At 42.9% G+C, this 23,723-nt stretch overlaps 1 protein-coding gene across 6 annotated transcripts in view; it reads left to right on the top strand.

Moving 5' to 3' along the window:
- The window catches only part of Iqch (IQ motif containing H), a 182,362-nt gene that overhangs the window by 140,547 nt on the left and 18,092 nt on the right, over nt 1-23,723 (top strand). For all 6 annotated transcript variants that reach the window (XM_076925732.1, XM_076925733.1, XM_076925735.1 and 3 more), the window contains 2 exons: nt 10,299-10,469; nt 19,417-19,539. In XM_076925732.1, the coding sequence (XP_076781847.1) occupies nt 10,299-10,469; nt 19,417-19,539 (294 nt within the window). The remainder of the gene's footprint in view (nt 1-10,298; nt 10,470-19,416; nt 19,540-23,723) is intronic.

Genomic DNA, 23,723 nt, shown 5'->3' with positions numbered 1-23,723 from the left:
GGCATCGAAGGCAAAGTGGAATCCAGGTTCACTTCCAGATAACCAGCCTCCAAAAGCTGCACTGTGATAAACATGCCACTTTGGAGCCATGCCCTCCGCCACCACCAAATCAATCGTAAATTACTGGGCTAGTGTGATGGGGATGAGAAGGGTCCCCGTGGAGGACATAGAAACTTGGGGTGGGAGATGCAGTGTGGGGAATGAACAGAGGGAGAAGGTGGGAGGTGTAACTAGAACACAGCTTTCCTAGGTCATGTGCTCACCAGTCTGACCAGCCCCACCTGCCTTGTGGATCTGATGTTGCCCCTCCCAGCTGACACAAAATGAAAGCCTGTGGTACAGAGCAGGAAGAAGTCACCTGGCTTTTGGAAGAATGACACTGTGTCCTTAGAGTGCATATGCATATGACACTATCCTACTGAGTTGTCATCTCCTCCGTCTCATGGCTGTTTGTCAAGCCCTGTGTGTATTGCAGGTCACTAGTTGTTTTAGTGTATGCGATGGATATTTGTTGGACATACATAGCAAAGTTTAATTAGGTTCTGACTTGAAAAGTAGCTAAGGTAAGCCCAGAAGGCCACTTGAAAGGCTCGTCACAGACCCCTTTATCCAGTTGTCATCTATACCCAACCACAGTCAAATAAGGGACATACAGATTATACAACTGTCTATACTACAATGGACTTTGTGGAGACTGGGTTGTGTGGCTGTGTGTATAACAGCTTTATTGATATACCTCATGCCATAAAGGTCACTTTTCCAAAGAAGGTACTTAGTAGTTCTGCATGTATTTAGACTTGCACACCCATCACCTTTATCAAATTTTACGTTTATTTTACTCCTCCCACCCAATGACGATAGAACCATTAGTAGTCATTTCCCATGCCTCTTCCCCTTAGCCACTGTGAACTACCTCCTGTCTCCATGGATTTCATTATCTTAGGCATCTCATGTAAGTGTGATCATACAGTGGGTGGTCTTTTGTTACTTTTCTTTGATGCACTGTGTTTTCAGAGTTCAGGCATGTGGTAGCAGGCATTGGTTGTATTGATCATTCTTTTCTACGGTTCAGTAGTATTCTACTGAATGGCTATGCCACATTTTGTCTTTCCACCAGTTAAAGGATATTAACTGCTTCTACTTTTCACTGAAAGAGCTTGAATGACACAAAGCTCTTTGGGTCCTGATGCTTCTGAACTACTGGCTGCCGGAGATAGAGTTAGGGCAGACATGGTAGCTCAGTTGTTTGCTCTGGACTTTTGTTCTTAACTGCTTCTCAGAGATGGAAAGACAGTGATCTTTGCTTTGAGCATTCATGCAAGTTTTTGCAGAAATATGTTTTCCTTTCTTTGGGTTTTATGCCCACTAGTGGAATCGACGGGTCACAGTGTGACACAGTGTAAAAAGTTTAGCTTCTGAGGATTTAACTAAGATCTTCTCTTCTCATGTTATTTAGTTTAATTATCCAGTGAAGACATGCTGATTGGCATGACTTCTATCGAGTGTCATGCTAGGTGTTGGTTGGGATACAGAAATGGAAAACAGGCTTCTGTTCTTGGTCTCATTTTCTTTCTTGGAATGGCTCAAACATAAATAAACTAGCCTTGGATTTACCACCAAGACTCTGAACTGTGGTCTGAACTCTGCTCTCGACCACGTCTCTTCCTTTTCAGAGCCTCGCCTCTGGGCTCTAAAGCAGCTGGACCAGACCAGTTCTAAAGCCATCACTTTCACAATGCATGTTTCTCGCCTATGTAGTCTGCAACCAAAATTGTTCTTTACGGGAGAGTATGGTTTACTGGGGCTGCAGAGTAGCCTAGTGGGGGGAAAGGGGCTGTGCTTGAATGCATCTCGAGGACTGAGGCCCGTGTGTGTGCTCTCCTCCTCACCCAGAGAATACCCTGCTTTGCACAAAAGTCCTCCATGCACACAAGGACTGCACACAGAAACCCTCCCTACTACACAACAAAAGCTCTTCTGCTTTGAACACTCGCACAAAGAAAGCCTTTTAGAAATCATTTAACGCACATCATAAGGGCCACTTCTCAGAGAAGCCAATCATCCACCAGTCTTCATATTTACAGCCTGAAAGTCAAAACCACCACGTGTAATGTGGGGTTCCTTTCCTGAATCACATGCAGGGGCAAACAATCAATAGTCTTATTTAAAAAACTGGTTATGAAAATTAGATTTTCATGTTTACTAATGTTTAGTGATCAATTTCCAAATAAGAAAATGGCCTTCTAAAAAAACATAAGAAGGCAAGAAAATACTTAAGCAGAAAAAAAGAAAGAAAAATGAGTGTGTAATTCTGTACACTAAGATTATAAATAATACCAATTAGGCCATCAGTTTTTAATAACACAAGAAGGATCATAAGTTGTGATGACAGAAGGGTAGGAAACAGAAAATGCAAGAGTGTACTTAAAATTGTGGGTTTTTTTTAAAAGTGAAAAACAAGTGTAGCTGCTGCTGCTGTAGTTTAAACTTGTTTTTTTCATTTTAGATAACCAAATCAATCAATTTCTAGTGTGATTTTGGCATAACCTTAAAGAATTTTCAACGTGGCAGAGAAGTTTCTAGCACCGCAGAGAAGGCTGGTTTCTTGTTACTGGTAACTAGTGTCACAAATGAGGGAGACCTAGGGTCATGACCTCGGGCTCTACTCCCAGTTAGCTCCTCACTGAATGACAGGAGCTGAGTGAGTCTGTCCACCTCCCACAGTTCTCAGAGAGCGTGGAGGTATGTAAGGAGCTCATTCTGTGCTTCAGAGCCTGTGGCACCCAGAGCCTTTCTGGTTTTTACAGATGTTTTACCTGTCCTTATCCTGTAGGGTCCCAATGCACTCGAATGGAATCTGATTTAAGCATCACTTCTTAAAGAGTGTGGTTACACTTGGCTTACATATTCAACTTTGTGGACACTTTTAAAATATTTATTGTTATTTTATTCCAAATTTTCATATTAGGAAGTCATTAACTTTTTGTTTTATTTTATTTTTTTCAAAAACAGGGTATCTCTGTTTAGCTCTGGCTGTCCTGGAACTCACTCCATAGACCAAGCTGGACCCCAAACTCACAAGAGATTGGCCTGCCTCTGTCTCTCAAGTACAGACTAAAGGTGTGCACCAGCACTGCCCAGCTGTCATTAGCTATTTTAAAATTTTAAATATTTTAATCCAAATATCTGAGCTTTTGAAAATCATGGAGGCCCTAAGCATAATGGGTTACTTTGCCCTGACTGCTAAGAGCCAGGACTCAGATGTTTTATTGCTTCCGACCGTATAGACTTTAAGAACCAAAATAAATCCCTGAGTAGGGGAGGAAATGTCCAAGGATGGATGCTTTCGCTATTTAAAGACGGCCTTATGGAGATGTGATTTGTCATGCCCTAAGGGCAAATAATACTAGTAGAAACGTGGGGAAGCACTCCAGGATGGACTCCAGAAGTTTTAGTTGTTGATCAGGTAGTCTGGTCAGGGACTGTTCTCATCTCTTAGAGACTTCTAGAAGACATTGGGCTATCCCAGAAATTGCCACTAGGTGGCAACAGGCCAAGAGGCAGCTGTTCATCTGCCTGTCTACTGATTTGTTTTTATGCGATGCAAACAACTCTTACTAAAATATCACAATCATATTAATATTTTACTAATTGAAAATCCTATCAGTGTAGTGCACCCACTTATTTAAAAATTAAGTGCCAGGTATATCTACCGCATGGAGCACTCAGTGCTGCCTGACATTTTAATAATCCAACATGGGGAAGAGATGCCATTTACTGTGGCAAAGAGATCGCAAGTTCATGTTTACAGAGATGCTGGGGCCTGTTCTGCTCCCTGTCTCTGAGATGCAGGCAAGTATATAAAAGTCAGAGTCCAACAACTGTGACCTCCCACTGCCCTGACTCTATCAAACTGTCTCCAAAGTTCTATGGGAAGAAGGATCATGGGAACAAACAGATTTGGGGTTGCCAGGCCCTACAGTAATAGTCTCACACACTCCCTCAAGCCGTCACCTCACCACAGACCACGGGGATCCACGCCATTAGGCTCCCTGTGTTTGGTTTGATTTGGCAGTATTAGTGACTGAACCTAAGATCACATGTGTGCTAGGCAAATACTCCACCATGAAGATGCAGTTACAGCCTTTGGAGGAAGTAGGCTCAGAGAGAGGGAACAAAATTGCTGAAGACCGGACAGACAGCAGGGGAAAGACTAGCATCTTCAGCGAGTCCCTGTAACTCCGGTCCAGGGGTCTCACTCCAGGAAGCCCCTTGCCTCTGTTAAAGCACCATCCTCTTACGTCTTCCTTATCCTCAGTTGCTGACGATTCTCTCTGCCTATTTTTCCTGTTCTATCTTTTGCAAGCTTAGTGCATCTTGGCCTGACTATGGGGAGAAGCCGGATGACCAGTCTCTACCACAGTCTCTTAGATAAGGCCTGAGGTCCTATGGGTCTCACCTGTCTCAAAAATGACATCAGAGATGGGCTGCCTCCTTACCAGGGCCTGATTTGTCTTTAAGCTTACAGTACAGCCCAACACATGCTCCTGGAATACAGCGAGAAAGGTGTGCCTTAGCTCTCACCCTGTCCACTAGAACATTGTCCAACAGAAGCCTCTCAAACTGAACAAACCTAAACCCAAAGCCTAGATTTACCCTCTAACCAGTCCTTAATCTGTTCTACTAGGAACAGATAGTCCTTCCATTTCCTGGGGAAATTAAAGATATCTTTGATTCTTGGACTCTTCTTTTTGTTGTATGTCCCACGTGAGACCTATCAGGATGTCCTCTAAGGTCTGATTGAAATGTGTCTGTGTCCTTTCACCCTTAATGGCTCCCATTCTGGTCTTTCCACTGCCATCTGTCACCCAAACTATGGCAGTCTCATCCTGACATGTCTCCATCCTGGACATCATAGTCTCTTCTCTTACTGCATACCAACTGTTCAAAAGTACACACTGGGACACACACTGGGACATGTCATTCCTCTCTACTCAACACTCTTCAACAAATTCCCAGCCTCTGACATTGTATCCTCTCCCCGCACTGGGCCCGCCTCTTTGGTAAAGGTGCAATGGACTAGAGACTGTTAAGCCACAAGTCCTTTCTTGTGGAAAATAAGTTCTTTACTCACCTCTTAGTCAAGCCAGAAGAAGACAAGGAACCTCGGCCTCCCCACAGCTGGATTATGCCTCTCCCAGAGGAGCTAAACATATATACTGGCTTCTTCAGCTTAGTCATTGCTGTGTTGCCCATGGGTTTGACAGGTGGCTTGGCCTTTCTCTTGGAAGAATTAAATGGTCCAATAATAGATTTCCCATCAGACTTAGAACCATAAATCTGAACAAAGACATGGGCAAGGGAGGTCATTTCTACATCCCTCAGCCAAACAGGCTGCTGAGGAGAGTGGTCATACATCACAGTTTACTCTGAAGGCCTGGTACCAGCTCTGTGGTGGGCGAATTCTCAGTGCTGTATCTCTTAAACTTCGTCGATTTGAAGAGTAAGTCATTTAAGAAAATTTCCCACCAGATGGTAAATCTTCACAGTCCCTAGTCGGCTCTGTAGACATGTCTGGAGGCAATGGAGGGAGAGTCTACCTGGACCATCATCTTCAGTGACTTACTTGTATCTCAGACATCGATAGCACAAACTTAAATCATTGGTCTCTTTACTGCTCAGAGCCTAGGTTTCTCTATAGAAAAGGAGATGAAAACGTCAAGATGAATTTGTAAAAACATCTGTTGATTCTTAAAGCTCACAAATTCTCTTCCTTCAATGACTACTATGTAACCTGTAAACTAGTGTCTCAGTCTCACTTTTACCCTGACGCTCAGAAAAGGCGGCTAGCTAGAAGCAGGACAAAACTCTTTGCCACGGAACTTTACTTGCACTTGAAGACGATTACAGAACACAGGACCAAAGCACAGCTGCCCACAGCTGCATGCTCCACCCCCATCCATTCTGCCTGTCACCAGAAAGAGGCAGAAGCAGCAGAGGTGAGCAGGCAGCCTCCATCTGCCCAGAGTACCTAAGGCAAAAGGGGCTTTATATTAAGTCTCTCCCACCCCTTCTCACACAGGATCATGCTATTGCCTTGTAATCACAAAGAACTTGAGAGCAGAACAATTTCTGGTCTGTGTTAGTTCTCTAAATCCAGGCATAATACAGTCAGGGAGGTGGAGAGCTAGGGCCTCCTCTCCCCACACTGGGCTCTCCTCTTTGGTAAAGGATTAGCGATTATTAAGCCATATGCATAATTTTTATTTTCTAGTAATCCCATGTTTACAAGTTAACAAAGAGCTGAAAATAAGTTAACATTTTTACTTAACCCATCATAACCAGAGTAGTAGTATTTCAGCATGCATTAGTATAAAATATTATCCATGAGGTGTTCCCTTTTATCTCCTCAATCTTGGGGATCCAGCATGGGTACCAGCAACATTTCAAGTGCCCAGTGGCTACATGTGCTGGCAGCTACCATGTTAGATGGTGCATATCCCGAACGTGTCTGAGAATATCCACGAAAGTGCAATTATAAATTCTGCTAATATTGACACTGATGGTGAGCATGTCCTAATATTCTCATCTGGTCTTTTGTGTATTGAGTATTTTTTGCAAAGCTCAGGTCATGTTGCTTACATGACTCTTGTCCTCCTCCTTGTACACAGTGTATCATCATGTTATTCACAACCGTCATCTCTCATAATGATATCACATACCATCTCATTACTTGGATATACTCAGTTTCTTACCTAATGCCCAAATGCTGGAAAATTGTTAAGTTTTCAGTATTGCAAGAAATGCAGAGGTGAATGTGTATTTGTGTTGTTTGTGTTCTTGAGGCCTTGGTGTGAGTTTCCCTAGCATTTTCGCTATCTTCAGCAAAACTATTTTTGAAAAGCATCGAGCAGTTATCATGTGACAAGAACTAGGACTTGTAGGTTCTGCACCTTTGATGCTTAGCTGTGAGCCAGAGCGAGCCATTTTCCCATCCATGTCAGAGTTGCTCCGTTTATAAAGTAAACTGATTGTGCTGGGTGATTTTTTTTTAAAGAGTCTTTTCTGCAGTGTCCTTGCCTTCAAACCTGATCAATTAATTCTCAGGCTAGTCATTACAAGTCATCATAGCAAGTCACGTCAAAGTCACCACCCACACACTGTCCTTATCCCTTCTCAGAGTGTGTTTTGTACAGGCCACTGTCATGGCTGGCTTGCGACAGGAGAGTCCACTACAGGGAGCTGTACGTTTTTTAAAATTAACACCAAATTTTAAATTTAAAAATAAGATTAAGTAAGAGGCAGTAAGAACATGGGAAATGCAACAAGGAAGTACAGAGAACTATTTGCTTGATCTGAATCTGGACCTAAGAGGCCCCCAGAGGCCTGCTCCTGATGGCTCTGGAGGCGTCCACGGTATGGTACTGGAATAGTGTGTGATCCTGCCTCACCAACCATACCCCACACACTGGGAGCTGCAGGAAGACAAAGACTTAGCAGCCTCCCCTAAAGGGCCAACAATCCGAAGCCCTGTACACAAACAAGCATGCCTTGGGCAATGTTTTCAGCATAGAAAGCCAGATGGAGAATGGAACAATTATCTGAGCAGATCAGGCAGGCCCGCTGTTGAGGAAAAGGCTTCAGGAAATGTGTTCTACTTCTTTTCAGAACCAAGGGGTTAGGGCAGCCTGGGGAAGCAACAATACTAACCTTCAGAAACTTCAGGGCTCTGGCCGTGCTCTACCATCTCAGGTAAACTGTGAAGCAGCTTGACCCCAGTATCCTTGCCAGGAAACTGGAGCTAGAGTAGCAGCCTGACCCAGAGCCTGCCACTGTGGCCAACCCAGGTAGGAAATGGTGCCATCTGATAGCCACACCAAGTATGGCTCCTTAGAATCTTTTTAAAAGACTGTATTTTCCACTCTTAGTCCAGGCTGGCCTTGAACTTGTCATCCTTGTCCGATTTAGTGAGTGCTGAGATTGTGGCCTGCACCACTGAGCTCAGCGAGGAATCTGCCCTCTTAAAGGGAATATTTAGTATCATACGTAACATTTATACTCAACTTTATCGGGCAATTGTATGTGCTTTTGGGGTTTGTTTGTTTCTCAAAGCCCACGTGGGAGGTATTACTGTTTGCGCCTGACAGTTAAGGACACCGAGACTGAGAGCATCAGTAAAACATCTGCTGCGTGTGAGGCTACACACAGTTGCTCTCACGCCGTGGTTCTGTCTTTCCCTATACTATACTGCTTTCTTATCAAAAGTCTTATCACCAAAACATCAATATCATTAACACAAACATCAGTAAGGTTTTGTGTATCTCTATTTGAACAAGAGCACCAAAGCATGAGAAGAGAAACTCTGGAAACAGACATGTAGGAGCAGCAGGTTCAGTCGGTCCTCACAGGGAACAGGGGCTGTCCCCACCTGATTTATATGTGATGCCATACAGCAGGAAATATTTAAGTTGACAAATAGCGATGTTTACAACTGCAGCAGATACTTGGCAGTTAGTTTTTTAGCAATTGTTGCAAATGTGATTTATTTGTTGTTATGAAAGCGGATTACTGTGAGAATATGATCCTGAAATTAGCTTCAGTTTAGCAAGGGGCCTTGTCAGCTTGACCCCTTAATATTCTTATAATGATGTCATTTACATTCAATGCTTACTCAAGTCACTCACTGCTAGATTTGCTAGAAAGGAGTCCACTCTAGGGCAGATGTAGTATGTATTTTAACATACAGAGTTGGTGAGCGAGGCACTTGGAGGCCTTCTAAGAGGAAAAAAATATTTAATCAAATCTTCATGAAAATGTGTTAGTTTCCAACTTCCTATGGTTCCTATGGTGAAAATGCATTACTGATAATTACAGCATGCTCCAGAAATACAATGCTTTATGTTTTCTCCACAAGACACTTCCATGGCATAGGCTGTGTTAAACAAGAGCATGTTCCGACTCTCTGCAGCTCTGACTTTTAATTTGACTGGAGGATTGGTGCAGCATCAATGCCCTCCTCTCCAGAGGTGCATGAGAGGAGGGCGGGCTTGGGGCCGGACAGAAATGATTAGAATCTGAGTGCTACCCCTTACTTACTGTGGAGACTTGGGTTCTTCCTGAACCTGTTTCTTTATCTGTAGCACGCATGGGTTGTAGTTTTTCAGTTACCTAGAAAGAGCAGAGAAGTGTGTGAAGTACCTGGCACACCATATGTTCTCGGTCCACGCAAATCACGACTTTTGACTAGTTTAAAGCTCAAATGTCACCTTCAGAGGCGGCCTGTACTCCACCAGACAAACCCCGTCTGCCCTTCCTACTTCCATAACCGTTGTTATGGTGCACATTACACTGAGCTGTGATTCACTGAGCATATGTGGATCTGTCATCTTAATGGCATGACCTAGGCCTTTATATTTTTGATTCTCTAGTGACTTGCATGTTCTGCCTTTATCATTCAACTAAGTTGGATTCTGGGGATCTCATGGGAGTCTGAAATGACAAGTCACCTTTAAAGGAAAGGGAGGAGGTAGCATATGACCTACTTTTGTCATTGCCAGTTAAACACATAGTAGATGCTCAGTAAATATCTGTCAAATAAATTAATAACCAATAACTCAATTATTAATAACCACCACTCAATTATCTACTCGCCCACAGTAAGTGTGTAACTAACCTGTTTTCCATAGCATTTAAATTGTTGTGTCATAGTCTGCTCATAACTCCAGATGTCACTGTTGAGGGCACTGTGAATTTGCAGGCTGATAAAGTGAATGGTAGGGCACTTAAGGCTTACACCTTACGTCTGTAACTTTCTGATAAGAATCACATTGCTTTTTCCAAACCCAAGGCAAACTCCCCTTTCTTACGCCATTGAATCTGCCACTCACTTTTCCAGTTTAGTTACCACCCTCCTTAGCTCTTATTCCACCTCAGTAGAGAACGTTGCCCTGTCCACCTCTGAAATGACAAACCACAGGCCAAACAACAACAAAAACAAACAAAAAAACAAAAAACAAAACAACAACAACAACAAAAAGTCACCAAGAACCAAGACCTCTGTTGATTGTCTTGGCCAGGTATTTTCATTTCTTTATCTTCTTATATAATTGCATATGTAAGAAACAAGCTTCATCCCTCAGCTATGTGATATCAAAACGGAAGCAAAGACATCTATTCCAAGAATCTCATTGGCCACTTGTTTGGTTTGGCCTGCTGATCCAGTTGGGAGCGGCATGGTTCTTTTTCTTCTCCTGTCTCATTTTACCCTCCCTGACTGCTCTGATTCATGTTTTAACCAGGTGTGGATAACAGGCCTCAACCTCTCGTACAGTGACCAGCTAGCCATGACGCAGCTCACCCTGTACCTGACAAATGGTCATCTGAATTGTTGTCTGAGCACCCTGGAAGTGCCCCGTTTTAAAGAAGACACAGAAAGGGAAAGGAAACGCGTCAGCATCCAGGCATCGCTGGTGAGCAACAGATTCTTTCTGGTTGATTCGGAGTTGAGCAGGACCCAACTGCTAAGTGAGAAAAAAAAAAAAAAAAAAAAAAAAAAAGACTAAAGAACCAGACAGATCACTGAGCCATTTCAAAACCACGTCCATAAATGTGACAGTCTCTGCCATAAAAAGGGAGCGGCCACGCAGGAAGAGGAGCAGGGTGTGAGAGCCAGGGGCCACAGCTTTGTCTGGGCCCCTCCCGACTCTCTCAGTACTTCTCTCTACACCGCCAGCTATGTTTGACAGCCCTCATCCATATTTCCACTTTGAACTTAGACTCCCAGACTTGTCTGGTCTGAGTCTTCAGGTGAAGCTACTTAAATCTATGTGATGATCTCTCCCCCTGTACATTCTTGGGAGGATGAAGCCAGAGGCCCGACATTCTTAGCCCCACACCCTGCCAACAACTGGGCTACGATAATTTTAGCTGCTAAAATGCCTCAGACCTTACCTGTCCTCTGCCTCCATGAAGACACCACCATCTTACACTAGTACCATACAACTCCCCTAAGATTTCTTGTCTCCCTTCTTTCCCTTTGGCCTAAAAACGACAATGAAGATTACTGCAAAGTAAAAAGGGATTTTTACCTGGGATTGTTTTTTTAATAGGAAAAAAAGTTTCAGTCTGTCATGGTGACACACACCTTTAGTCTCAGCACTTGGAGGCAGAAGCAGGTGGGATCCCTGAGTTCAAGGCCAGCCTGGTTTCACAGGGCAAGCTCCAGGACAGCCAGGGCTACACAGAGAAACCCTGTCTCAAAAAACAAAATGCATATAATATATATTGATCATGTTTTCCCCTCCCCCAAATCCTCTCTTCTCCTTCCCATCAAACTTCATGCCCTATTTTTTTTGTCTCCTTAGAAAATAAATAAATAAATAAATAAACAGGGAAACAAAAATGAAAGAACCAAACATAAAAACACAAAGTCAGAAACTATACCACACAAGCAAAAGACCAGTAAGATTTTTTTTAATGCCCATGCTAAGTCTTATGAGAAAAATACTGCTGAGTTTGTCTTGTGCTGGGCATCTACTGCTGGACATGGGGCTACCCTTACCCTTACATGTGATTAAGTGCCCTTAAGTGAGACTCCATTAGAGAAGCTAATTTTTCCTTTGCAAGTGGATGTCACCTGGAGATGGCTTCCTGGTTAGAGGTGGGAGCCCTTGTCCACGACCCCATTTCAGCACTGGAACCCAGTCTGGATTGAACCAGTCCATGCAGCCACGGACTCTCTGAGTTTTTATGTGTAATAGTTCTGTTGTGTCGATAAGACAGTTTCCTTGAAGTCATCCATTCCCTAAGGCTCTCAACGACCTTCTGCCTCCTCTTCCACATAGTTCCCTGAACCTGTAGGGGAGGCGGGGTGATCCCATTTAGGATGGAGTGTTACAAAATCTCTCACTCACATTATCCAATTGTGGGTCTCTGTGTTATTTCCCATCTACTGCAAAAAGCAGATTCTCTGATGATGGCTGAATGAGGCACTGATCTATGGGTATAGCAGAATGTCATAAGGAGTCATTTTACTACTGTTTTCCTTTAGCAGAACGATAGTATTTGTTTTTTTCCGCTAGGTCCCTGGCTTATCCAGCCTTGGGTTCTTAGCCACCTGAGCACTGTCAGGTATGGGTTCTATCTTGTGGAGTGAACCCTAAATACAATCAAAGAGTGGTTGGTGGCTCCCACAGCACTTGTGCCACCGTTACACCAGCGTATCACGCAGGCAGTATCACTGGTGTAGACTGCAGGGTCTGTAGTCGGGCTAGTGGTAGCATGCAGAGTACCTTCCAGTGCCATGGACACGAGTCAGTAAGAGGTGAAGGCTGAAATTAGGCACCAGCTTGACTTTATGCTCAATGCAATAAGGCCTTACTATCACGATGTGGAGCATAGCCCATAGTCTCGATAATAGCCTGAGATGTTTGGGGTTTTCCATGGGCTCCTTTGAATAATGAACGACTCAACCAGATGTAAGCCATTCCTGTGTTAGAGGTTCATTTCCTATCCAAGATTTTAAAAGCTCAGGCTCCTGTGGTCTTCCTAGCTTGGTTAACGAGGCCTTCCATGACCTGCCTCTCTGTATGATGGTCTCCTTTGTTATCACTAGGATGATAGGCCTGAGACCTGCTGCTGGTGAGGTTTACCAACTGCAGGAACGGAGGTTGCACCTCGAATCGGCAGCATCCTTTCATTCCCCCCCCTCTTGCCTCTAGGTGTCATTCCTGGCTACAGGCCGAGAATGGGAATTCTGAAGACGATGGGATACTTTTAGAAACGGCCTACACAAACAGGAAAGCCTTATAAGCCGAAAGAAATCAAGAGTTTCCAGAGTCATGGCAAAGACGCTGTTCTGGGTTTCTGATGTGAGAATAAACTTAAAGAGCCTTAGATCTCAGGGAGCAGTAGATTGTGACAGCCAGATTGTGCTAGCCTGAACTACTGCGTGTGCAGCAGGCCCCAAGGCATATTACACATGCAATATGTTCTTTTTTTAAAGCATGTACATGTATGCACACAGTGCAATTTTCAGCCAACCTGAAACTATCCAAGCTAGTATGGACACGGTGTGCTAGTGTCAGGTTCACAATTAGCCCCCCTCTGAAGACTGAAGGGGGTCATTATGACAGCCCACTCTCATCATCACAGCACATTCAGAACTAAGCACTGTAAAGTAAGATACTCCCAGTTTGCTTCTATTCCTTTGATAATGTGCTGGGTTGAAACAAGAAACAAGTGAGCAGAGAACCTGTTCTAGACTCTCAGGAGAGCTCAGAGATGCCCAGGCCTGATCCAGACTCCTTACCACCAACAGACCAACCAACCAAATACATTTGACAGCATAAATAAAGCCTGAGAAATCCCAGATATACACATCTTAGAGATTACAAGGAGGAGTAGGGTAACAGGTTAGTTAGTACAGTGCTTGCTGCAAAGCAAGAAAACCCCAGGTCAGTGTCCAGTACCTGTGTACAAATCTGGGGCGGTGCTTAGCCTAGATGTGTCAACAGTCTCCAGGTTCAGAAAGAAATCCTGTCTCAAAAACAATAAGAGACTGATTTAGGAAGACATCCAGTGTCAATCTCTGCCTACACATGCATGTATACATGTGGACCCTAGGCATGTTTACACACACACACACACACACACACACACACACACACACAAAAGGGGTCACTTTTTAAACTTTTAACTAACTTCAAAACCAGCATAAATAATCACCCTTTTACCTCAACTTTCACTTTTCCCTCCTCTTCTTGGACCTTCCAGACCACAGTTCCTGAGTGGCCATTAGAAAGAAAAAAAAAATCATCTTTGCTAACATCTTAAAACAACCCAAGTCATTTATACGTGTTTGAACAGATATGGTCTGTAATGAATGATTAAGTAAAACCTTTTGTGTTAAATTATGATGTTAATAATGACTCTGTCTCCTGTAATTTATGATGAATTCTCAAATGCTCCGGGTTTGATTTTGATAGAATGCAACCACATCGGAGTTTCTGTGATGACTTTATTTTTAGAACCCCTTCGTTGGAGGCACACATCTCCCCACTATTGCTGCTACTGTAATTATGTACAAAACCGATCACTCATTAGAGTTAGGATACATTATCTTCTAGACAGATGAGCCTAAATAAGCAACGCATTAATAATTCAGAGAGCAGTTCATTATGCACGTGGATGCCTGCTTCATAACTGGAATAAGGGCCTCATCAGCCTCTGCCAACCCTTAAACAATAGTTCTGTGTTACTGCAGCCACACTCCAGTTTACGCTTGTTAAACTGCTACTTGGATTATTTTATCAAACATTCATTTATTTGTGGTCCCTTACTGCCGAGAACAGATTTTGGAAGCTCCTTTTTTAAGTTAATGATTTGAGCAACGGGTGTTATTAATTCTCAGAATATTATAAACATGATTAATTTTCAGGCAGAGATTTATTACATAAGGATCTCAGCTATGTCAACTGAAATGCATCACTGTCAAAACAAGTATCATGGTGAAAACAGAATGCGCGCCACACTTCAGACGCTGTGCTCAGAACTAAATCAATTTAAATTGTGGCTGAAGCAAAATTATATTCTCCAGTGAAAAAGAGTATTCCAGGCTTCTTTTATTTAGCTTGAAGCACTCTTGTTAGATCGTGATTTAGAAAGGTAGTTTAATAAGACTAGACTAGCACTGATAATGTTTTGTATGCTGTTTCTTCTCATTTTCATGGGAAGGCTAACTTTCTGAGACCCCCACACACATTCCAGATGTAGCCAGTGGGAATTTGAAGTGAAGAGTATTGGTCTGGGAGTCATGGATCATGAATTCTGAGCTTCGCTCTGGCCTCAGTTTCCTTAGCTGTAAATAAGTAAGTGTTAAGTAATCCTCAAGGACTCCTGAGCAGACTGATTGTATGGGTCCTAGAGACTGGGGGTATCTATGGGAAGCCTCGCTGGCAGCCTCACACACTGCAGAAGACAGGGGGAGGAACACAACCTGGGAGCGAACAGGAAAGGCCAATCTCTCCACACTGCATCCTTTCTTGAAAATGTCCTTAGTTGGTTTTTATTGTTGTTGCAGAAACTACTAGAAGGGGTCATACTGTTATGACAGGCCACACCTAAGACTTTTTCAGTCATCCCTAAGCTCTATCAGTCAACACTCAGCAAGAATCAGGTAGAAGTAAATTCAGGTCTCTCATCCAACATGTGAAGCGTGGAGAAAACTGGGGCCAGTGCCAAAGAGCTCCAGGTTCATGTAGAGGAGTGCCTGGCTCTGCCACAGAGCTTAGGGTGAGGGCAGCAACACTGTGCACTAAACCTAACCCACAGGTACTCTGCTAAGACCCTTCACATGAATTGGTTTATAACCTGATATAGTAGCCAGGAATGATTACATTCATTTTCAGATATGAGAATTTGGGTTAAGAGAAGGTAAGCCCATGTTAAAGATTACTGAAGAAGAAATTGGGGAAGCCATGGTTTAATGTTCAGACTGTCAAACTGCAACCTATGTTTAGCCAACCTTGCATTGGCTCAGAGTTAAGGCTTGGGTTCTTGAGGGCCTCAGCTCCTTCCTGAGGAAGCCTGGTTGAAGCTTCAGAACACTCTTTCCAAAGGGAGAGCCATGTCCCTGAGACGAAATTGCTTTCTGGTATGTGTCACCCACTGTCTTTCTATCCGTCTGAGATCGGCCATGCTCAGTGACACAGGGTGGGCTGGGTGGTTGTGAGAGAGAGCTGTAGAGTTGAGAAGGAAGCCTGGGGAGACGCGGTACAGGTTTCCTAGGCAGCACAGATGGCTGAGTAAGAGAGAGTACAGAAAAGATCAAATCACCTAAAACCATGAGGCATCCTTTTCCAAAAACGAACAGTTTATATACTAAAGCATGAACCCAATATATATTTTCACAAATAAAATCCACAAGGCCACCAGCAGGAGTCATGAGAGTGACTGCTCCAGAGAGAGGACGGCGGCCTGGTAGGGACGTCAGGAGGCTCCTTAAAGACACATGGAACTTGGCCTTTCTAGGGAGGTCGGTGAGTAGATGAGAAGGGAAGGCCTCCAGCAGCGAAGAAGAGAATGTCTGAAAAGACCTGTGGTTCCCTTAGAAGCATCAGAAGGCAGAGGTTAGAGCAGTGCACCGAGACTCCGGAAGAGTCTGCCCACTAAGCTAGGCTCTGGATTTCAGCCTGAAGGCAATGAAACGAGCCTGAGGACTTGAGTAGGAGACTGATAGTGAGCAACCTGCTTTGAGGGAACAGTGAATCTTGTGGTGACGATCAGAATCTGGAGACACGTGGTACTGGTGGAAAAAGGGACAGTGTAGGTAATTATACTTATTTATGGTCTAAAATCCTTTCAAAGGAATAGAGACAAAAACAGTAGATACTATTTACCAGATTTCAGACAGTGCTAGGTGGTACACTGTCAAGTTCAGAAGTTAAATGTTAAATTCAGGATCACACAGACGGCCAACGGCCTCACAGGTTTTGAACCGCAGAGTTCCTGACTACATATGCCCTGCCCACTGTGGAATTCTGCTTGTTCCTCATCTCCAGGATTCCTAGTACTAAAGTCATGGGCTAGAGTGTTTCGATAGTGGAAAAGAATCGGCAACTAAGAGATCTAGCCAATCAATAGCCTGAGAGAAGACGAAGAAGACCTAGGAAACCCCAAGTTGTTAAGAACTCTCATAGCCGGGGAATAGTGTACTTTAATGGTAAATCTGCCCAATCTAGGCATGCAGTATTCATTTGATACTTATTGACTTGTGTCTTTTCTTCTATGGACTTCCAATGGGCGAGAGATTTACCACAACAAATTGGCGCTTTTTTTTTTTTCTCTGATTCTTCATGCATTTTACACTCAGGGTTGGGAGGTCTGTTTTCACCAAGAAACCTGGTCTTACTGACATCCGGCAGTCACATTCTGTTGGGCTATGACCTGTTTTGTTGTGCTTTATGATCAAGAAGTATGGAGGGCAATCTACTTCCAGGAACTCTCCTGCCTCTCTCACTGATTGTGGCATATTGTTGGTTGTGCTTATTTACATACTAAGGTAGCATAAGATAAGTTTAGAAGACGAAAATAACAAAAATTACCTTGTAAATTCATGGTAATTACCACACAATTACATGCTTAGCCACCGCAGTAAATTCCAGTGTGTTTGTTATTTCACATCCATGTGCAAAGGCTCCCAAGCCTTCACTATGAAGGCAGGTGCACTACATGGCCTGGCATGGTAAAGCCGAGCCAGCTGATCCAGACCTACCCTGAACTGGCTCTGTTCACCACAATATTGTGCAACATGGCAGCAGTTATGTACTGCACATTAAAAAAGAAAAAAAAAAACAACAGAAGTTTTGAACATTTTTACCACAAAGAAGTGATGTTTGAGGAGATAAAAAAAATGCTTAACCTGATTTAAATATTGTGAAATGCATACTTGTGTCAAACATTTCATGGTACCTCACTGATAAGCAAAAATGTTTGTTTTATGTTTTTGTGTGTCTCTTAAAAATAAAAATGCTTTAGTCAATACAGGTGGGACAATCCTAATGGCAATATTGACTCAAATTGCTTTAGCCTGGGAAGGCCTAACATTTGTTAGGGGAAGCATCTTAATCAATGGTACTGTCAGGAATGCTTGACATGTAGGGTTTGATATAAATGTTGATGGAAGGAAGGCCACATGGAAGGGAGACATGTTACAAAAGATGACTGTGGAGTTTGGACATATGTACCAAAGAGAGAGAGGAAGAGGGAGCAGGAAGAAACACTGTGGATGACTTACAGAAGAATAATGATATCTATTCTCTGATGGCCACTTGATCATCTCAGTCCCTCAGAGCCTGAGGTCTGCCTACAGATCTCCAGGAACCCCAAAGCAGCTACGTGCCAGCATTTCTTTTGACTTCTCCTGTTTCAAGTCATTGCAGAAGTCCAAGCATCTGTGGTACCCCTAAGTTAAAGACCTGGGCCAGCAACATTCCTCTTCTACCAATCTAAAGCTGGTCATGCTTCTGTATGCAGGCCTCCAGATTCCCAGTTCTCTCACAGAAACAGCCGATTGTCCAAGACAGGTATAACACGTCATAACCGGTGCGCTGCAAAGCTGCCGGCATCTAATCCTTTAGTTTTTGCAGATTAAATTTTAAACGTTTTAAGAAATATACAAGTAGAACTCTCTGGGCCTTCGATAGCCAGTTGCTGGGACAGCTGCAAGTGACGGGTGTGCAAAATGAAGTGAGCAGCATGAAAAGTACGGGCTACTTAGGGAGAGGAAGGAGGTCACAGCAAGGAGCAGGGGACAAGGATAGGTGAATACAGTTGAAATCCATCATGTACATGTATGAAAATACCACAGTGAAACCCATTTATGTATATAATTAACATCTGCTAATAAAAAAAAAAAAAACATTTAAACATAGAAGTTTACCAACACAAAATGCAGTTAGTTCCAAAATTGGCTCCCTGGAGGAAAGGGGGTGTTGGAAATGCTGAAGTGACTACTTCTATAAAGTCCATCATGGAAGGGACTGCTGTTTGTTAAAACGTGGACAATGTGTTGGTCGCTTTAAGATAATAGCTGTAAGACAGGAGGATTATTTAACTTACAGTTTGGAGGTTCCACACTTTGGTGAATTGGCCCATTACCTTGGGCATCTGGTGGGGGTGACAGGTTGCAATGACGGAAAGATGACCCCAGGAGTGAAACAGAAACTAAAATAGACAACCATCCCTGCAATCCCTTTTGAGGGCATGTCTTCAACGCCCTAACGGTCTTCCACAGAATCCTACCTTCTAATGGTTTCCTCGTCCTTCCTAACATGCGAGCTTTAGGAAATGGCATCCAAAATGCAATTAACACAGACCCCTTGGTCTGAGACGATGAAGACTCTGGTTTATATATGTGGCCTTTCTCTTTCAAAAACATACTACTCCAGTCCAATCACGAGAAGAACATGGTGGGGGGGGGGGAGGAATAGGAATTTTAAGAAATTACTAACTAGTGTTCCTCAAAGTCATCAAGTTCATCAAAAACATGGGCATCTGAAAAAGTGTGAGAGCCCCGAGGAACATGAGAAAATGGATATAACAGGAACATAAGGACTGAATGTAATATGACACTGAATATGAGATGGGACCCTGAAACAGGAAAGAGGAAATGGGGGAAAAAACCAATGATATTCAAATAAAGTATCAATTCAAGGTAGGTGATAGCGACGCAGCAGTTTGGGTCCCTAGTTGTGACAAATGTTCCAAAGCAATGCAATATATTAATAGCAGTGCAGCTGTAGCAGGACAAACACTTCTGTGTGATCTAGTAATTTTTCTGTGACTCTATAACTGTAAAGTTAAAATTTGATTTAGAATTTTTTTTTAGAGTCTAACTTTCAGTTGTGGCTTTTCTAGGCACCAGAAACCAGTCGCTATGCAGTGATGTCCACCCAGCTGAGGCATGACAATCTCTCACTGATCTTCTATTACGTCTTCCTCCAGATGTGTAAGGCCCATGGCATTGGCTATGACCTTGAGGTATGAGGTGTAATAGTCATAGTTCCCCATCGATATGAGCAGGACTCGGTGGTTAACAAACTGCTACTCTTTCAAAGAGATGTTCTTTAAGATGGGGTGGGTGTATTCAGAGGAAGGTCAGATATTGTACAGGGCAGGAACCTGCACAACAGGGGCAGGACTTAGTCCTGGAAAGTTCCTTTCCTCTGCAGACTTACACAACCACATCATAGAGCACTAGCTCAGGTTACCAGACTTAGAAGTACCTCGGAGGCACTTCTTGATCCTGCAACAGGCATGCCTGAGCCTCCAGAGCCTACTCACTGCCGCTTGCTAAGAAATAGCCCCTTGGTCTTCTCAAATAGGACACAAAGTACTGTTTTCTCACAATTGGAGGGTGGAAGTCCAAGATCAAACCACTGGTAGATTTGGCTTCTGGTAAGGGGGCCTATTTGTTTGTCTGTGGACTGCTCTCTTTATCTTATGCCCATAACACACAAACACACACACACACACACACACACACAGACAGAGAGAGACAGAGAGACAGAGAGACAGAGACAGAGACACAGAGAGAAACACAGACACAAACACAGACACAGAGGCAGAGAGAGACAGAGAGACTCAACACACACACACAAACACACAATCTCTGACACTCTAGGGTATTCTCAGACACTACATGACCAGTACCTACTTGAGCAAAGCCAACATATCACATCAACAATATAAAAACAAATTCATTGCCCACATGTAATATCCTCCCCTCTGTCACCAGGGGAGGTGAAGCCTTTTGTATAAGGACACCAAGGATCTAAAGGATCAGGGCTCTGCTCTTATGACTTCATTTAACCAGTCACCCCCGTAAAGGTCCTCTTTCCAATATAGTCACTTAAATGTTTTCTTTGAAATACAAGCTAGGGAACAACAAAATTAAGTCCTTATCATTCCACCGCTTTATATGATGATTTCTTTTAAGAAGTTCCGATTACTTTTTAAAGAGGCAGCATCCCCACTTTTGGCACTGTGCAGCTGCTTCATCCTAACTTAGCTTCATGGGGCATATGAAATACAAGGGGCTATTTCCAAACCAGGACCTCCCGTTTGTGTCCAGCAACTCATGTGACTCTGAAAAAATAATTTCCTATTTTTCCACTTGGACACATATTTTCAAATTTCTGACACACCAGGATGTTCTAAGACACTATGTGACACAATACCTATTCGAGCCAACCCAACATATCACAGCAACAACATAAAAATAAATTCACTGCCCACTAATAATGACATGATAACCATACAGGTACAACTTAACTGCATGTTTTGATTTGTGAAGATACAATTTAATATATACTATTTTTAGGCAAGCAGTCTGCCAGTGAGCCACATGCACAGCCTAATGTATATGAGTTTTCAGTTTTATTACTTGAGAACCAATATTGTCTTCAAGAATCAACTTTTTGGGGGCCTTTTGAAGCCATTCAAACTTGAAGCACAATATGAATTGTGAACAGGGATGACACTTGGCGACCCCAGCAAGCTGGCAAGGCATTGTGAAGACCATGAGGACCTTTGGTTAGCGTGACCTGTGCTGGCGTAAGCATATACAGTGGAGTTGACATTGCTTTGCAGATTACATTAAATCTGATGAAATGCAGAAAGAATGAAAAAGCCAGAATGAGCTGATTTACCTGAGCTTGTCACATCGGCTGCGCACAATCCCTTCAGAATTAGTTTTTTGTCCCAAACTGATGAGACTGAAACATTCCCATGTACCACAAGGTAGCTTAGCTAATCTATTTTTCTAAAGCATCAAAACAGAATATGTTTTGTAAATCAGCATATTTGGCAGGGACGTCTCAAAGCCCAAAACAAAACACACTTTATCACTTTCTACTACTTGAAATGTGTTTATTCTTGAGTTAAAGGCTTTGCACTTGATTAGAGTTCTAATACTTTCGAGAAAAGTAAAGCCCAACAGGAGTTATTTACACCTCTTGCTTCTCGAGTGATTGGATACACTTCTTTTTCTTTTCTTTTTAAATTCAATCTCTGTAGAGACTGAAAAAAAAAAAAAAAAGATGCGGATGCCGAGTGTAATGCAGGTTGTCACGGCAGGGTATTAGGGAAAGTTCTTAATTAGCAATGATAAACCTCATTGGTGATGACACTACAGCTAAGAGCAGATTTTATACGGAAACTGTGTTGCCATGGTATGGTGGTCCAGCCAGGGTCAGGAGCCTTGCTAGGGAAAGCTATGGGAAGGATGAATAGAGAGGGACCAGAGACAGCCATCACAGATCCCCAGACTCACCCTCAGGTTTCCTCATGTTCAATAACTTACAAAGGATGAGAGAGAAAAGGGTGAAGAGAAATATGGACTGAGGCAACAGAGTAACGAAACAACACAAAAAAGAAAAACAGAACCAGAAGCAAAGGAAAGATAAAATAACCTGTTTGGAGAAAGCAGAGAAGATAACTGGAAAGAAAATAAAAATATAAATATTTATGGATCTATAAATATATATTTATATATAATTATATATAATATTTTATATAATATATAATTATATATGGTATATAATTATATATAATATAAATATAGAGAGACAAATATATCATATCTACACACATATATATGGATTAGGGGCAACACACAATGTGTGTGTGTGTGTGTGTGTGTGTGTGTGTGTGTGTGTGAGAGAGAGAGAGAGAGACAGACAGACAGACAGACAGACAGAGACAGAGACAAGCACAGAGACAGAGAGAGAATGCTGAAGGAAGAGAGAATCATCTGACCATGTTGGTATTTTACAAATTTCCCAGCTGTATTATTGCCTGATTTTTTTCTGAAATGGGCTCTCATATTTCTTGACTTGAAACATTAATGCAGAAATGTATCCCTAGTAAGAACTTTCTACAACCATTCCTTTTCCTTTCTTTTCTTTCCTCTTCCCTTTCCCCTTCCTCCTCCTCTTCCACTTCCCCCTCCTGACCCTCCCCCCCCACATCTTTTATCTTTTGGTTTTCTGAGACAAGACCTTGCTCTGAATCTTAGTCTGGTCTTAGATTCATGGTCATCTTCCTTCTTCACCTGCTTACTTCCTGGACTACAGGCATTCTTCATGACTTGTGGCCCTTCTTCCTGTCTTGACAGACTTCTCTCAGGAAGGGAGATAGATGGTGGGGCAGCACTGTGGAGCACTGACCGCGTGCTGGCCACGTGAGCGACTGTAGAGCACTGACCGCATGCTGGCCAAGTGAGTGTTTTCACTCCAGCATCTCATTCCTTCTGCAGGCCCGTGCTGTAAGGATGTGTTGTTTCCATTACACCACAGTAAGATTTTCCCATGATTGTGCAGCCAAGAATGCTATGGAGCTGTACACAGCTTTCTCCCATGTGTGTCTTTTCCTCTTAAGAACTGCTTCCCTTTAACTAAAATATGATTCCCAGCCTAAGGAAAGAATTCTGAGATCCATTTCAAAAGTGTGTTCTGTCTCAGTGCCTCGGCTGCAGAAGCAACCTCCTCTGCAGCCTCTATGCCTGCCTCTACTTACAAAGGGACTGTGTTTAATATTGGCTTCCTAGGATTTCATTATCTCTTTAGCTTATACTGAGAATAAAAAGGAAGCCATTTACTGAAATCCAAGTGTAACCTGTGTTACCTGTTTTTGCTTTTGGTTGAATTTAAAGTGGGCTCTTTTTCCAGGAAAAGCAAGCCACGTAAACAGACTCCTGTTATGTCCTCATCCAACTTGGGTTTCTTCCCATTATCATCACAGAATCTCAGTGGTGCTTATGTTTTTTGTTTCTTGTCCAGAATTGAATGTGGGGAGAGTCAGATCACTGAGCTTATGTTTCTTGGTGAATATTAGAAAGATAGGTTGCTGAGTTTGTAGGTAACTTGGTGGGACTCACTCTTGGTATTTCTGTAATGCTCCAGAATGCCTAAACTGGTTTCTTAATGAAATGAAGTTGTAACTCAAGCCATATGAAGAAAAGCATCATGTTTACCTTCTGCAGCAGTGTGAGGGGGGGGCTGTATCACACATCCACAGGCAGTGTGCCACGACCTTATATAGCCCCACAACCAGCAACAATCATTTTCTCTGGCCTAGATACTGCCATGGTGGGAAGCATTAGGATTGTTTACAAACACTCTGGTTCTCCCCTTTCCAGGCACATAACAGAACTACGTACGCAT

This window comes from Arvicanthis niloticus, chromosome 26, assembly GCF_011762505.2.
Source record: "Arvicanthis niloticus isolate mArvNil1 chromosome 26, mArvNil1.pat.X, whole genome shotgun sequence".
Lineage (NCBI taxonomy): Eukaryota > Metazoa > Chordata > Mammalia > Rodentia > Muridae > Arvicanthis > Arvicanthis niloticus.
The sequence above is the reverse complement of the archived record's forward strand: the minus strand, read 5'-3'. Positions and strand labels throughout refer to the sequence as shown.